Raw genomic sequence first — 17,285 nt, 5'->3', positions numbered from 1 at the left:
ATTTTTTGCATCCATATTTACTCAGGAGATGGACACAGAGTCTATAGAAGTGAGGCAAAACAGCAGTGAGTCATGGTCTGTATTCTGATTACAGAGGAGGAATTGTTTGACGTCTTGAGGAACATTAGGGTGGATAAATCCCCAGGGCCTGAGAAGGTGTTCCCTTGGACCTTGTGGCAGGCCAGTTCAGAAATTGCAGTCATGGGTGAGATGCCAGAAGATTGGAGGATAGCTAATGTTGTTTCCGTTATTTAAGAAAGGTTCTAAAAATAAACCAGGAATTTATAGGCCAGTGAGCCTGACATCAGAAATGGGTATGTTATTGGAAGGCATTCTACGCAACTGGATATATAAGTACGGTGGATTTTGGTCAATTGGGCCATTGGTTAATCAGGGGCAGCTGCTTATTTGGGACACAATGCTGCTTAATTGGGACAAGAGGCTATTCCCTAACAGTTTCTAACTAGCATCAATTGCGTGCACTTGTGTGGCCGTTAAACACTATAATGTGCTTAGAGCACACGGTTTCTAAATAGTGTCAGTTGGGTATATTTATTTTCAAAAATCAGTGATAATTGGTGAGAAATAAGCAATAAAACAATTCAGAACTGTTTTTCTCACTGCGGTTTCAAGCATTCAGTCTTGGAGATGCCAGAAATGGCTGGAAGTGAAAACGAAATGATATCATTACTTCAACAAATTCGGAACTATGAAGAATTTGAAGGTATCGACAATCATCTTGAATGTTACAATGAACTGAAGATTTGAGGATGCAATTATCAAAAGCATTGTATGGTCAATTATCTGCACTAAATGCCTGCATTGATTTTGTTTATTTACAGTCAATCAAAAGAACATGGCAGCGTACACGGGATGAATTCCTCTATCAATAACTATTAAGAACTAATACATATTATACTACTGTAGTAATGTTACATTAGTAATGTTCTAGTTTGTTCTTTATCATTTAAATACATAAATTGTTGCTCAGTAAAATAGTAGTTTGTCTTTCTTTATACCTTTTAACTTTTTTTCATGAAACTTTGGCTTTTTGGGCCAAAATGTACTGGTTCCAATTTGTCCCAATTAAATGGAATCCCCAGCATTTGGATAGTCAGGGACTGATTTGGGATAGTCAACATAGCTTTGTGTGAGGTAGATCACGTCTAGCCAATCTAGTAGATGGTTGCTTCTCTGATTGGAAGCCTTTGACTGTTGGTGTGGAGTATTGTGTGCAATTTTGATCATCTACGTACAGGAAAGATGTAAATAAAGATTGAAAGAGAAAGTTTACAAGGATATTCCTAGAGATGCTGCCTGGCCTGCTGCGTTCACCAGCAACTTTGATGTGTGTTACAAGGATATTGCTAGGATTTGAGGACCTGAGTTAAAGGGAAAGGTTGAATAGGTTAGGACTTTATTGCCTAGAACATAGAAGAATGAGGGGAGATTTGATAGAGTTATACAAAATTATGAAGTGTATAAATTGGGTAAATGCAATCAGGCTTTTTCCAGTGAGGTTGGGTGAGACTAGAACTAGAGGTCATGGGTTAAGGGTGAAAGTTGAAATGTTTAAGGGGAATATGAGAGGGAATCTCTTCACTCAGAGTGTGGAATGAGCTGCCAGTGGAAATGGTGGATGGGGGTTCAGTTTCAGCCTTTAAGAGAAAGTTGGATAGGTACGTGGATGGGAAGCGTATGGAGGGCTATGGTCTGGGTACAGATCGATGGGTCTAGGCAGATAAATAGTTCAGCATGGACTTGATGGGCTGGAGGGCCTGCTTCTGTGCTGTAGTGTTCTATGACTCTATGATTCTATAACCCTAGGGAAAAAGAATGAAAGTATTCACCCATCTATGCCCCTTATGATTTTATACATCTCTATCGATCACCTTTGAGTCTTGTTTCTTCACAGCCGTTCAGGAACCTATTCCCTTAGTGCTTGAGTGTTCTAAAAAAATCAATAAGTGTTTTATTTTGCACTAAGTTTAAAGAACATTTTTCACTGTACAGCTTGACTGAGGGACAATTACACTACATTCAAAGCATTATTTTTGCCCATGAATAGATATGTTTTCCCCCAAAAGTACAACTATACGTGTTTAATTTAAAGAACAGCAAGGAATGAAATCCACATTATGATTTTATTTTGGCACATTATTTCATTATGGTAACAATGATCAACTTCCATGCAACTATCCAGATTTTCTGTTTCCACAGTCAAGTGTCCGACTGACTGATCGCGTATGGCATCATTCAAGTCGGAGATCAAAATTCAAATACTTGATCAATCAGCCCACCTCACTGGCTCGAGCAGGAAGGTACATTTAGTCATTTATTTGAGGTGGAGATGTTTAAATGGAATATGTTACCATAGAATGGGAAAACCCAGCTGCTTTGTATACAGTTTCGATTGACCTTATGGAGTTCTTTTTCCCATACAACTTGCATGGAGCTTTATTGTGCAAAAACTGAACCAACACATTTTTATTTGACAGGTAGGAGTACAGCAGCTACACACAATATAGTGAGTGAAGAAAGCAGATGATAGAGGGAAAAGTAGGACATGCACGTTATTCAGCTTGTTTCACAGAGCAGCTTAGATGTCGCCCACTATTTGTCTGACAAATGCTTAAAGAAATTAGCATTCTCCTTTGTCTGTTCAATCATCTGAATCCAAAAGTGTGAACCAATGAGTTGCCATGTATGGTGAAGTTACTCCTAATATGCCGATAGGTAGAATGTTTTAATATTTCAAATTCAGGGGATAATATCAGAATGATGGTTATAAATCTACAGTGCTCTGCAGACTGCAACACACACAGCCTTTGACCTTTTTGAATAGCCTCTGTACAGCATTTCTGATGATAATTGGCTAGCACTATGCTCTTGTTACACACAGAGGGTTGATGGGATATTAATTTAGCTAAGTTGTATTTATCTTTTTTTTTGTGGCTAGGGTAAACTGCAGCAGCTTTCTACATTATTGTGTATATGTTGGTGTCGTAACTGAAGCATCAGCAGTGTAGAAAGACCTAGACACAGGGCTTCACCTGAGGTGGGATGATGTCAGAGTCATAGTGTGGCAAATCCATGTTCCTGCTTAGACGTAGTGGGGAAGATAGTAAGAACTCTTTACATGAGGTAATCACATTGGTATTGAGACTGTCAGGTTTAGGCCAAATCAAATAAAGCCAACAAGTTTGCTTCTTTGAAATACATTGACCTTTCGGTCTTTGTAATAATCTGCGAGATTTATATTTTTCTTGAGGAAGTTATTTGCTGGAGTACTGCTGCAAGAGTGCTTTTCTTGGCACTTGTGCATGTAACAATAAAATCCACATTGAGCTTAGATATATTTATTTTTCCGAAGTTAACGCAGACCTTGTAACTCTCATGGTGAGATTTGATTGTAGTCCAATACTCAGATATTGAAGAGAACAGTTGTATCAGGCCTAAAAATGTTGCCACTTTGTTATCCATATTCCGCTGTTTGCCTCACTCCTGGAATTCTCCTTTTTGAGATTACCTCTAATCTCCTAATTCCTTCTGGAATTTTTAATTTTCTCTCCCTGATGTTTTCTCAGCTCATTTACTAAGTACTTTTTTTTTGTGTCCAGGATTCTCTTCCCGTCTGCTGTATTTGCCTTTGCATACAGTTATTACTCCCTCCTCTCTTACTTTATCACTCATTAAAGAAAAATATATGTTATTTCTTTGGACAAGGACTTTTAGAGCCTGTTTATTGCTACTTTTTTGTTGGTTACTTTCTTTTATTTTAATCTTTCCACATCTTAATGCAGGGATATCTCCTTCCTATATGATGCCGTATGTACCAAATGTTCCATTAATGTGATGCCAGTTGCATTGGCAGCCATGGACAAGAGTGCTGTTCGAGCTCAGTCTGGAAAACAGTCTACCACAGTGAGTAATGAAGAGATCAAAATGCTGAGTGATTTGCAAGCAATATTTATCATGTTTTGTTTCCAGCCATTATAATCGCTGGGTTCAGAATAAGCCTGTTTCAACTTTATTTCAATTTTAGGTTTTCATTTTAAATTTCTGAAATGAGAAGGAAAAATTACAATTTAGACCTTTATTTATATCACAACAAAGAAAATGACTGTTACAACACTGTTAGTCAAAACAGGGCATATTCCAATCGTGACTACTTTGAAAGAGAGATCAACCTTAATGACTGCTAGTCCGTGAGCCAGTAGGGTTGGTCGGTATCATCTGAGGGGAATAATGCTCAGTGATTTTTGGCAAGGTATACATCTCTAGAGTTAGAAAATATGTGATAGCATTGCACCAGTGGTAGCTTTATTACTCCAAATAAGTAATCACTTTTTGTATATATTCCATATTAACATCAGTACAGCAGAAAACGTTACCCCACCCCCCAAAAGGTAAAAAAGCCTCATTTGGAGAGATTTCTGGAGTTTTATCAATGTCATGATATTTTCCATATTGTTGTATCAAATCAAAATAATCTTAAGCTTTTGTCTTAGCATATAGAATTACAGTACAATAATTCAAACGTGAGGTTCCGCACAGCCATAACCTAGGCCCCATTTGGTTGTAAAATGAATATATTTAATCAAAGACTACTTTCCATACTTTGTTTTCCATACTTTCATAACCTATTAATAATCAATAATAATTTTCCAAGTCTTCCACGGTCTTCCACATCTTCATCTAAACTTTCCACACTCGCTGAGGTGGATGCCTGGTTCGTACAGTCTGCCAGTCTACACATATCAGTACACCTGAGGCCATTTGCAACATTCCTACATCTTGGGAGTGAACATTTTTTTGGACAGTTACAGGCCAGTAGATCCAGGACGGCATCGGGTGCTGACTAGCCTTCCATCCAGTGCACCACCAACTGTTCAGCTTCCTCTTCTCTCTCCATCTTTCATCCTCTGCCAACAGGGCTTGGCACTTGTGGGTCCTTCTCCAAACATCTTCTCCATATACCAGCCTGGTAGTTGGCTCGCTGTGCATGTTTTGTTAAGCAGTCCTTGTATGGTGGGAGTTGATGACTTTTGATTTCACCTTTTTTGGCACAGAAAAGGTGATACCTGAGCTCGTTGACCTTGGTGGTTGATGCTTTTGGGGCATACAGGGGACATGTAAATACTTCCAGTTTGTCCATCAGTTCTGGGGAGATGTCCTGTTCCTGATCCAACTCTCAGAATGTGTCCTGAGTTTCTCTGTTGCTGGTCAGAAGTTTTAGGGCACTTGTGTTCCCTTTGCCTGCAAAAGCGCTTACAGTGTCACATCCTGTATATGGGTGCAACCTGATGAGAGCCCTATGAACCTCTATGCCAACAGTGGCAGCAACCTTCCTGATGTCTACAAGCCTTGTACGGGTTCTAGTGCCACACTTCTGGACCAATGGGGCCTCAATCTTGTCACAAATGCTAAAGACATGATAAAGACATCTGTGTCTTCTGAGCAGATCACTACAGATTGGTATCCCTCTCTTGTGGCACGGGCAGCATGGAGAAGTAGGCGGCCATCTGCTTCTTCTTGTTGACACTGAAGAGCTGACACCTCCTCACTGTCTTGAGATGGCATGGGCAGCATGGAGAAGTAGACAGCTATCTGCTTCTTTTTGTTGACACTGAAGAGCTGACACCTCCTCACTGTCTTGAGATGTGATTCTGTAACGTTCGTCATTCACAGTTGCATACAGAATCTCCTCCTGTAGCTTTGCTCTGTACTCCGCCTTCCTCCATTCATGGACTATGAAGCAAATGAGACAATTTTTGTTACTGACTTTGGGGGCTTTGGTCAGGAAGCTCCTCCACTGCATCACCATCTGTGTGCCTGTGATACCTAGCAACTCATGACCAGTCTCTTCACCCCATAGAGATCTTTCACTATTCTTGATAGAGTTCTCCTTGTATGTGTCGAACACAACATCTGTTCTGCTACTCTAACTGCCTTCCGTCAGAGCCATACCCAGAATTGTTGTGGCAACATCTCTGGAAGTAACTTGATCACCTTTCACTCTTTGGACCAAGTTCATTCCATCAACCACTGTAGCAGAGTTTCCTGGGAGTTGCTCTTCTACTGCTACATTTTCCTGCAAGGTTGTGGCTAAAGTAGCTTTATTTGTCTTTCTCAGCAATCCCTCTGGTGTGGACAGGGCCCAGGGCAATGGTCCAAGGGGATGAGAAAGGATATCCTCCATATGTAGACTGCGCCCTTGTGCCATCACTATGTTTCACTTCTCTCTTCTTATACATATCACTGAATGTTTTCAGCTTGTTGGTTTTCATTGGGCCATGGAATTTCTTTGCTGGTGGGTCTTCCTCTAGTCTCTTATCCTTGAAGGTTGCACAGCATTGCTCACCAATCTCATATGCCTTCATCAGGTCAGAGGCAATGTCCTTGGGGGCTGCCTTTGTTGTAGAGATGCTAATGAGGTCCTGCTTCTCAGCAAATGGGTTGATCAATTCACGTAAGAGGCTAACCTCTGCTGAAACTGCTTCCTCATCCTTCTGGATTCTTGGCCGCTGTAGCTCTGCATGACAAAGCTCTGATTTGTTGTCTTGCACCATCTCCCTTAACTGTCCCAGGAATACACTGTGGTGCTCAGCTGTTATGTAGTAACGCTTGATAGCTCCAGCATTCAGGCTGAACCAAGATGTGCTTCCAGGAGTCTGTGTGTCTTTGTTTACTGTGGATTCAATAGCCTGGTCCACAGGGATCTGCCCAAAGGGGTTGTTACTTGACAGCTGCACTGAGAATTGGCCTGTCTTGAAGGCCTCATACACAGAAGGATTCTTCTCTGGGAGGTTCATCATCTGAGCAAAGTAAAGGGACAGGTACCTGGCATAATTCATCTTATCATAGGAAAAGCACCATGGGATCATGGTTCTTATAGCATGGAGGTGCAACTCCCGGCCCCCTCACGAGAAGCCCGAGTACTATGTTCTCTATCATGTCAATGTATGATATCCAGAATGCGGATAGCTCTCCATTGTTGTGACGGAGGTGTTCCAGAAAGTCTATCCACAGGGTTATCAGCTCAGCTAAGAGTGGACTTTGTAGCAGATTGTTCAACTTCATTTGGTTCAAGTCATTGGCCATGTTGTTCACATGGTCTAAGAATGATTTGATCATCCCACTCCTTTCTGGAACGTTGTCCTCAACCACGGAGTGAACTCTGCCCATGCGAGTCTCATCAGTGCTTCATAGATGTACTTGTGGACCCTGACAGCACGACTGTAGTGTTTACCATCAAGGACTTCATTGATGGACCCCTCTGTGACAATTCCAGCCTCTATGCATACGTCCTTTAGACCAGCATCCTGAAATCACTTTCCTAGGATGGCTAAGGCATTACATATGGTATGGAATGTCCCCATCCTGAGAAGAATGTTGGAGAAGCGCTCTTTGTGCTTTCAGGCAATTTCAGTGGCTTTTGCATAGAGTGCTTGATCCATGACTGCCACAATTGTTTCTAGATGAAGTTCCCTCCTGATTAGCTCTGATTGGTTCAGGATTTCAGACACTGTGGTCAACTCTGTGGCTGGTGAATTGATGGTTGGCAGATACCCAACAATATCTTGTGGGGTTGGTTCTTGGTCCCTGGTGTTGATATTAAAACCAGTTCAGCTTGGGATTGTCTAATTCTCTGGATCTGTTTGCCTTGCAAGTGTCCACACCAGGTTCTTCTTGCAGGCAAGAAAGCTACCACCGCTGCAATGCTATCACAATTTTTCTAGCACTAGGGGTGTATACCTTGCCAAAAATCACTATAAGAATTATTCCCCCCAGATGGTACCGGTGGCCCAAATTTGGGGTCCTGGCTCACAGACTATGCTTTAAGGAAAGGTTTACTGAACTGTTTACAGCATTTTGGAATCATGAGAACCACATCATCCTATTTTGATTTTAAATGAGATGTGCTTTGATACTGGATAATATTTCATATAGAATGTAGAACATAAAATATTACAGCACTAGACAGACCATTTGTCCAACAATGTTGTGCTACTCTTGATATCAATTTATCCTAAATGTCCTCTTTTAGAGTATCATCAATTTCCTTCCATCCCTTTATATTCTTGTATCTATCAAAAAGCCCTTAAACTTCACCAAAATGGCTGCTTCACATCTGCCCCTGGTAAACTATTAGAGGCACCTATTACATCACTGCACAAATAAATCTTGTCCTTTACATTGCCTTTAAACATACCCCATCTAACCTTAAAAACATGTCTTCTGGTGTTTGAAATTTCTGCCATGGGGAAAAGATTCTGACCATCTACCTGACCTATGCCACTCATAATTTAAAAAAAACTTTATCAGGTCTCTCCTCAGTCTTCAATGCTCTAGGGAGAATGGCCTAAGTTTGCCTAGCCGTTCCTTATAGCTCATACCCTCTAATCCAGGCAGCATCCCAAGTCCAGTTCTCAACTCCAATTCCCAAGTCTCCATGTCTTTCTCCGCAGTAAAAACAGGAGAAATATTCATTGAGTAACTTGCCTGTCTCCTGTAGCTCCACACATGAATGTCCACTTTGGTCACTGAGGGGCCCTACTCACTCGCTTCTCTCTCTTTCTTTCTCTCTCTCTATTTCTCTCTCGCTCTATTTCTCATTCTATTTCTTTCTCTCTCTCTCTCTTTCTCTCTTTCTCTCTTTCTCTCTCTCCATTTCTTTTCCCTCCAATATTGCATAAAATCTCATTGGATTTTCCCTCATCTTCTCTGTGTGAGCTATCACGTCCTCTTTTTGCCCTCCAGATACTTTATCTTCATTGCTAAGACTTTGTGCCGTAATCTTTAATATGGCATCTTATCACACGCCTTTTAGAAATCCAGCTGTACCATTTCTGCTGATCCCCTTCATCAACTGTTAGTTATGTCTTAAAAGAATTGAATAAATTTGTCATATGATTCCCTTTCATGTTGACTTTGCTTGATTTTGTACAAAGAGTTTTCGAATGTTCTGCTGCTGGTTTCTTAATGCTGGATTCCGACATTTTCTCAGTAGTGATTTCTCAGGCTAATTGGCTCATAGTTTCCAGCTTTTATCTCCCCCCCGCCCCCCTGGCGCTTTTCAATAGTAGCATTACATTTGCTGTTTTCCAATCTGCTGAAAACTTGTGGTTTCAGCATTTCCTAGAGTAATGTTATGCATTAAAGATGCAGTGAGAGACTTGAGGTGTACCCAACGTCAAAAGTCAAAGGTGAGCTTATTGTCACATGTATGAACACAAGCACATAGCAAGTAATAAGCAGCATTCACAGGGAAAACACAAATGGAGCATAAATTACATACTTTTGTTGGAAGAAGAAACACAGTAAGTACAAGAAAGACAAAGTGCACTTTAGTGCAAACTGATCTGGTGTATGGTGAAGAATTCAGCTGAGAGAGGCCAATTCACTGAAATCATTCAGAGATCACTCACCCATGGTTCACCCAACGCCAAATAATTACTTGAGATTAATGTTGAGTCTTTTCAAGCCTGTTCTCCTTGAGGTACCTGCTTGTGATGTTTATATTTAGGGACTGAACTGATTTTTTTTTGACACTGAGTACTTTTTCCCCCTCTGCAGAAACAGGGGGATCTACCTGAGAGTTTGATACCAGATGAGTACCATATTGTGAAGAACAAGGGTGTTCTGGGATTGGAGTATTATGAGGAGTGAGTAATCCTCTAAATTATAAAATCTTTGACTAAAGTTGCTTTTTTTTCTCCAAAGTGAAAGCTTTCTCCTTTGTGTTTTGTGATATGTTAGACAGCTTGTCACTGCATATGAAACTATGCTAACAAGTCTCTTTCCTGATTTCCCAATAAATCCACTACGTGGTCCTTCAAAATTACAGAGTTATGTTTGATAGGGCTTTTTGCATAACTTCATAGTGCAGCGCATTGAAGTTTTAATTTCAAGCTCAAGTTTAATTCTCATTCAACCATACAGGAATACCCATGAATGCAGCCAAATGAAACAGTGTTACTCTGGGGTAAAGGAGCAAAACACAGCACAAGGCATATATAGCACATGTAAGATATCAGTAAAATACAGTCTCACACAAAACAATATAGTCTGAGTCAGTGAATGTTGCTGCATTTGCAGTCGAATACAATACAGCTTGTCTTCTGTTGAGTGAACACTAGGGGGCAGCATCAACTCCAGCATGGACGCTAAACCACAGCGCCTCTGGTGGAGCGCTTGAATCTGATGCCTCCCCCCCCAGGCAGCCTCAACCAGGTGACAACACAGCATGAGGGCTAGTCTTCATTACACCCGAGGCCACGTAGCTCCCCAACTGTCCACCCCTGCCGTTCACCAATAATCCAACGAACTGGACTTGCAGCATTCCACACCACCAATGTCTGACAGAGTCTTGTGATCACAAGAAAAATGACTAAGATGATCACTCGCTGTTAGTCTGCACACCTCCTTCGTGCACTGACTCTGACTCTTCGACGCAGACAGCAGCATGATCCTCATCATGTCCAGCTCCTTCAGTTTCTCCGCCAATTATGCGGTAGATCTGCAGTACTTTAAGTTCTTACTATCCAGCAGGGTCTTGTGATCATAAAAGATGGCTTTAAAAAAGACAATAACACCTTTGGTTGACCATGTAGAAGCCACCATCTTACTGGAATTTATTATGTAATTAGGTTGGTATGAACTAAAGCTGAACAGAAGTTTTTGGGGAGTCTGACCCAATCCACAAAACAGTAGTTCTGATTCTCTAACCTATTTTCCATTTTCCTTACTTCAAGGAATGGGAAATCATTTATTCACTTTTATTTTGCATAATTTTAACTCCAAAGGATCCACCAGAATATTTACTGATTTGTAGTTAATCTTTCTTGTAGTAAATATACCACTCTACTGGAAGACGACGAGAAGAAACTGAGAGTATTTCCCTCCATGTAAGTAGTTGTACTCACTAACTCCTTGATTAAATCAGTTTATTTAATGATGCCTTTTTAGGTCTTTTTATGTTTTGTAACTCCAAAGCATTAAACTATTGCAAGAAAAAGACAGGAGCCCAGGAGGACATGTCTTAGTTCAGTTTTCCTTTCAGAGAGGGGAGCACGTATGACGTGGTAGCGTGATGATGTATACAATTCCCTTATTTTTACATATAGCCATAATGAATTATTGAAATGAACAAGAATGCTTAATTAAACAATATATTTACAACATTATTCGAATACTAATGAAATATTAAATGCACAGCACTCCTCCCTGCTTAGCTATAAACTCTAACTCAATATAAAATACATCTCAACTATAATGACAGTACATTATATAATACAACTACTATACAAACATCCACAGCATATAAATTTTGAATTGTCCCATTCAGGCCTAAGGATTTAATCGCTGTGGAGGACTTGTGGGGAAATGCCTTTCCTGGCAAGAGGGATCACTCTACTTGGCAGGTGAGACATGGCTATGAAACAGTCTTAGGTTCTGGGGCTGCCTCTTTGGTAGTTGTAGGAGTTGACTCTGGGACTGCAGAAAATGGTTCTGATAGCTTCAGCCATGTTTCTTATCTTAAAATTGACCCTGCTGTCTTCAAATAATCGATGTGTCACTTCCAGATGATATTAAATGCAATCTCCACTCTGTAGAAGAGTGGTCTAGTTTTGTCCTTAATCTTTCCAAGTACCCTGTTTTGATCACCTTTGTAATATCTCGCGTGTCCAGGAGTGAAACATTGAACCTCCTTGTTTGAGCAGCCTTCAATTTGTTTCAGCTGTTTGTCCTGCATATTACTCCTGGGTTTGCGGAGATGCAAGCGTGGATGCAAGGGACAGCATAGTTAGTGATTTGTTGTTTGTGGTGTGTGCTGCATTGTGATATGCAAGGAGGGATTTGGTTCTGCTGACATAGCTTGCAGTGCATTCTTAACACTCTGGACAAACCTTTCTGCCAAGCTAATTGTAGCTGGGTGGTGCAGTGCAGATGAAATATGTCTTATTCCATTCATTTTCAGGAATGATTGAAACTGTTCTGCCGCAAACTGTGATCCATTGTCACTGACTATGTGTTCTGGAACACCAATCCTTGAGAAGCTGCTTCTCAATGTATCAACAGTGTGCGAGGCTATAGTGGAGGTGAGAGGGAACACTTCTGGCCATTTTGTAGCTGCGTCCACTACTACTAAGAAAAATTGCATCCACTGCCGGATGTAGAGTCCATATGAATCATCTACCAGGGCAATGCAGGTCACTCCCAGGATGGAGGGGCACTACTATTGGCATCCCAAACAACGCATGGCCAGCTGCTTGATCTGCTGATCTATTACAGGCCACCAAAAAACCTTCAGCCAACGCTTTCATTTTGATCATGCCTAGATGACTGGAAAGTAGCTGCTCCATCACTTTAGCTCTCAGATTAGATGGTACAACAACTTTGAATCCCCACATAAGGCAACTTCTGTCAAGGGCAAGTTCATCCTGGTGCTGGTAAAAATGAGGGAGCTGGGATTTCGGCTGCACATTCCAGCCATTTTGAGTGGCCACATAGACCTGAGACAGTGTGGAGGCTTTTCTGGTTTCCCTTTGGATCATCTCTGCGTAATAGGAAGACTTTCAATTTGCATTGGGGACAATGTGTGGAGAGGAGTGCCCTCTTTTGTTACATTTTCTGCAACTTTCTCCTTTAAACCTTTGATGTGTGTTGCTTGAATTTCCAGCATCTGCAGAATTCCTGTTGTCTGGATTTGAGTGAGAGGTTATTGTTGTGGCACCATTTTCAATCTCCTTGGTACATGCTGATTCATCACCACCCTTGATTTGGCCAACAACAGTGGTGTTAGCAAACTTAAATTTGGCACTGAGCTGTGCTTAGCCACACAGTCATAATTATAAAGCAAACAGAGCAGGGAGCTGAGCACACAGCTTTGTGATGCAGTTGTGATGATGGTGATTGTCGAGGAGGTGTAGTTGCCAATCCATATTGACTGTCTTCCATCCACTACATAATGTACTGGTTGGGCACAGGAGTACATTCAGCCAGAGACTCATTCCACCGAGATGCAGCACTGAGCGTCATAGGAAGTCATTCCTGCCTGTGGCCATCAAACTTTACAACTCCTCCCTTGGAGGGTCAGACATCCTGAGCCAATAGGCTGGTCCTGGACTTATTTCTTAATTTACTGGCACAATTTACATATATTACTATTTAACTATTTGTGGTTCTATTACTATTTATTATTTATGGAGCAACTGTAACGAAAACCAATTTCCCTCGGGATTAATGAAGTATGACTATGGAACCTGCAAGTGAGTAAACCGAGAATCCAGTTGCACAAGGAGGTATTGAGGCCTTGGTATTGGAGTTTATTGATTAGTTTCGAGGGGATGATAGAATTGAATACTGAGATGTAGTTAATGATGAGCATCTTGTTGTATGCATCTTCACTGTCCAGATGTTCCAGAGCTGAGCGAAGAGCCAGTGAGATGGAATCCATTGTCTACCTGTTGTGATAGTAGGCGAACTAGAGCAGATCCAAGTCAGCCCTCAGGCAAAAGTTGATATGCTTCATAACCAACCTCCCAAACACTTCATTACAGTGGATGTAAGTGCTACTGGGTGATAATCATTGAGGCAGGTTACCCCATCTTCCTCTTGGGCACTGGAATGATTGAAGTTTGAAGCAGGTGGGTACCTCAGACTGCCGAAGCAAGAGTTTAAAGATAACAGTAAATAGTCCACCCAACTGATTAACACAGATCTTCAGTACTCGGCCAAGTACATTGTCTGGGCCAGATGCTTTCCATGGGCTCACCCTCCTGAAGGATGCTCTCACATCAGCCTCAGAGACTGAAATCAAGGGTAGTGTTGGACTGTGGGAGTTCGTGAAGGTGCTTCCATGTTCTGTCGGTCAAAGTGAGAATAAAAGGCATTGAGCTCATCTGGGAGTGAAACCTTGCTGTCACATATGTTGCTTGGCTTTGCTTTGTGGGAGGTAGTAATGTAGGATTTTGTGAATAAAACATGCAAGAGTTGTTTGATGGTCTTAACAAAAGTTTCAGCCCTTTACTTTCGTACGAACAAACCAAAAACAGTCACACTACACTGACGTCATTATTTCAGACACCCTCTCTTGAAGAGAACACAAGAACTCAATGACAGTGTTTGTGAATTATGTAGAACAGTTTCTATGATGAACAATATGTGTTATCTGTCACCCATTACATTACCCTACACAGCAACCCCCTCCCCCCCACCAAATTTATCAAAAGTGGCATTGTGAGTCTGTCTGCAGCTCATACAAGCCACTCGGCTCAGGTCCTATGTGCCTTGGTTGGAGTAACAGCAGGTGCCTCTGCTTTGTCCAGGGGTGTTCTGACACACAGATGGTCATGCCCTAATGCAAGGGTAAGGTAGTGGAACATCCAGGTCTTGGTAGGCCGGTTTAAAGCAATTTATAGAAATATAAGCAACACACATCAAAGTTGCTGGTGAACGCAGCAGGCCAAGCAGCATCTATAGGAAGAGGCGCAGTCGACGTTTCAGGCCGAGACCCTTCGTCAGGACTAACTGAAGGGATCGCTCCCTACACAACTCCCTTGTCCATTCGTCCCCCCCATCCCTCCCCACTGATCTCCCTCCTGGCACTTATCCGTGTAAGCGGAACAAGTGCTACACATGCCCTTACACTTCCTCCCTTACCACCATTCAGGGCCCCAAACAGTCCTTCCAGGTGAGGCATCACTTCACCTGTGAGTCGACTGGGGTGATATACTGCGTCCGGTGCTCCCGATGTGGCCTTTTATATATTGGTGAGACCCGACGCAGACTGGGAGACCGCTTTGCTGAACATCTACGCTCTGTCCGCCAGAGAAAGCAGGATCTCCCAGTGGCCACACATTTTAATTCCACATCCCATTCCCATTCTGACATGTCTATCCACGGCCTCCTCTACTGTAAAGATGAAGCCACACTCAGGTTGGAGGAACAACACCTTATATTCCGTCTGGGTAGCCTCCAACCTGATGGCATGAACATTGACTTCTCTAACTTCCGCTAGGCCCCACCTCCCCCTCGTACCCCATCTGTTACTCATTTTTATGCACACATTCTTTCTCTCACTCTCCTTTTTCTCCCTCTGTCCCTCTGAATATACCTCTTGCCCATCCTCTGGGTCACCCCCCCCCCGGCTTTCTTCCCGGACCTCCTGTCCCATGATCCTCTCGTATCCCCTTTTGCCTATCACCTGTCCAGCTCTCGGCTCTATCCCTCCCCCTCCTGTCTTCTCCTATCATTTTGCATCTCCCCCTCCCCCTCCAGCTTTCAAATCCCTTACTCACTCTTCCTTCAGTTAGTCCTGACGAAGGGTCTCGGCCTGAAACGTCGACTGCGCCTCTTCCTATAGATGCTGCTTGGCCTGCTGCGTTCACCAGCAACTTTGATGTGTGTTGCTTGAATTTCCAGCATCTGCAGAATTCCTGTTGTTATAGAAATATATCCAGCTTTACACATCCTAAACTGGAACAGGCCATCCATTGTAAGGGGGCTTAAGGGGGTGTTGATGTGCATCATGGTGGACAAAAAATGAATGAGGTAGTATGTCGGTCAACGGGAACCCAAAAGTGCTGTTTGCCATGACGGGAGGTAGGAATAGGTGTAAAAGAATTGAGTTTACTGAGGAGGGCAGAATGCTGATGAGACGCCAACCAGGTGTTTGTGGTATCAGGAATAAAATCACCCGGCACCCATAGGAGCTGCCCACACACCAACTCAGCTGCAGAGGATTGCCAGTCCTCTCTGTGAGCTTTTCTGAACCTCACAGGACCCACAGGAGATGATTGTGTCAACACTTGTCTGTGAGGGAGGTGCTCAGAGCAGCTTTGAAACTGCTCATGCAGGCCGTTGGACTGTAAGTGATATGCCTTGGTGTGATGTAACCTAATGCCAAAGTTGTGGGTCATTGTTGCCCAGAGGTCTGACATGAATAGGGGGCTGTGATCGGAAGAAATATCAGAGAGGGTGCTGAACTGAGGGACCCAGGTTTTGATGAATGCCCGAGCCATGTCTGCAGCCGTCATCTGTCGTCAATGCTGGAGTGACAACCTCTGGCCGCCTGGTGGTACGATCCACCGCGGTAAGATGTGTGAAACCATGGACCTACCAGGTTCATAATGACATGGTCAAACCATCGCTCAGGGACCGTCAAAGAGGCCAATGGTGCTCAAACGTGACAGTTAATTTTCACCCGCTGACACATAATACAGGCTGCACTCTGGTCTCAGGCGTCCTTCCTAAGGCAACCAGTTTCTGTGAAGTCTTCCTGCTCATATGCAAGAGCCCATGAATGGAGTTAAAAACAGTGCACCTCCAGTTTGCAGGCACGATGGGGCGAGGGTGATAGGTTGAGACATCGCACAGGAGAGAAACTCCTGTGTCCCTGAAGTTGATGTCAACCAACCGCAGGCTGGTGACAGCTGTCCTGTGAGCCTGGACCTCTGGGTGGGAGCTTGGTCAGCTGCCATGCCGGCATAGTCAACCCCAATGTGTGTTGCATCGCTGGTGGGCCACGAGAGGCAATCAGCCAGAGCATTGTATTTCCCTTCGATGTGCTGTTTGTCAGACGTGAATTCTGAAATGTAGGCCAGGTGGCATTGCTGCCGTGCAGAGGGATTTGTGGTCAACAAACACCGTGAAACGCTGACATCCAGTAGAAAACAAAAGCAGCAGATGGCCAAATAGAAACTGAGAAACTGGCGGTCAAATGTGCTGTACTTCCTCTTGGGTGGGGGAGAAGTGGGCGGAGCTGCCGGCTGAAGAAGGTGAGTGGCCAACTGTTTGTGCATGGGACCCACAGCCTCTACTGAGGCGACGGTAGTGATGACTGTAGGTGCATGGGGAGCATGTGCACCACCAGGGTTGCATTCTAAAGGGCTCATTTGGTGTCGGCAAATGCTCTATTCAATCGCAGACCACTTAAGCATGTGATTAAGGGCACTGCCTTTTAAGGGCTTGAGTCAAGGGGAGCATAAAGTCAGCAGCTCTTGGAACAAAATAATGATAGAAATTCACCATACCTAAAAACCCTTGCAGTGCTTTGGTAGTGTGGGACAATGCAAAGTCCATAATAGTGACGACTTTTGATGGCAGGGGTGTTGCACCTTCTGTGGAGTTGCAGTGGCTGAGAGAGTCAGTAGTAGACAATGTGAACTGGTACTTAGTGGGGTTAATAATTAGCCATGTTGGCTCAAGTGCTTGAAAAGTGTGCCGAACTATGAGAAGTGTTTGGTTTCCAATGTTTTTGGAGCTGGCAATAAGTGTTC

General features: G+C 42.9%; 1 protein-coding gene across 1 annotated transcript in view; it reads left to right on the top strand.

Moving 5' to 3' along the window:
• axdnd1 (axonemal dynein light chain domain containing 1) overlaps window positions 1-17,285 on the top strand; it is a 170,616-nt gene that overhangs the window by 25,974 nt on the left and 127,357 nt on the right. The window contains exons 4-7 of the mRNA XM_063063999.1: window positions 2,221-2,321; window positions 3,804-3,924; window positions 9,580-9,668; window positions 10,854-10,910. Coding sequence (XP_062920069.1) covers window positions 2,221-2,321; window positions 3,804-3,924; window positions 9,580-9,668; window positions 10,854-10,910 — 368 coding nt within the window. The remainder of the gene's footprint in view (window positions 1-2,220; window positions 2,322-3,803; window positions 3,925-9,579; window positions 9,669-10,853; window positions 10,911-17,285) is intronic.

This window comes from Mobula hypostoma, chromosome 12 (genome assembly GCF_963921235.1).
Source record: "Mobula hypostoma chromosome 12, sMobHyp1.1, whole genome shotgun sequence".
Taxonomy (NCBI): Eukaryota; Metazoa; Chordata; class Chondrichthyes; order Myliobatiformes; family Myliobatidae; genus Mobula; species Mobula hypostoma.
The sequence above is the reverse complement of the archived record's forward strand: the minus strand, read 5'-3'. Positions and strand labels throughout refer to the sequence as shown.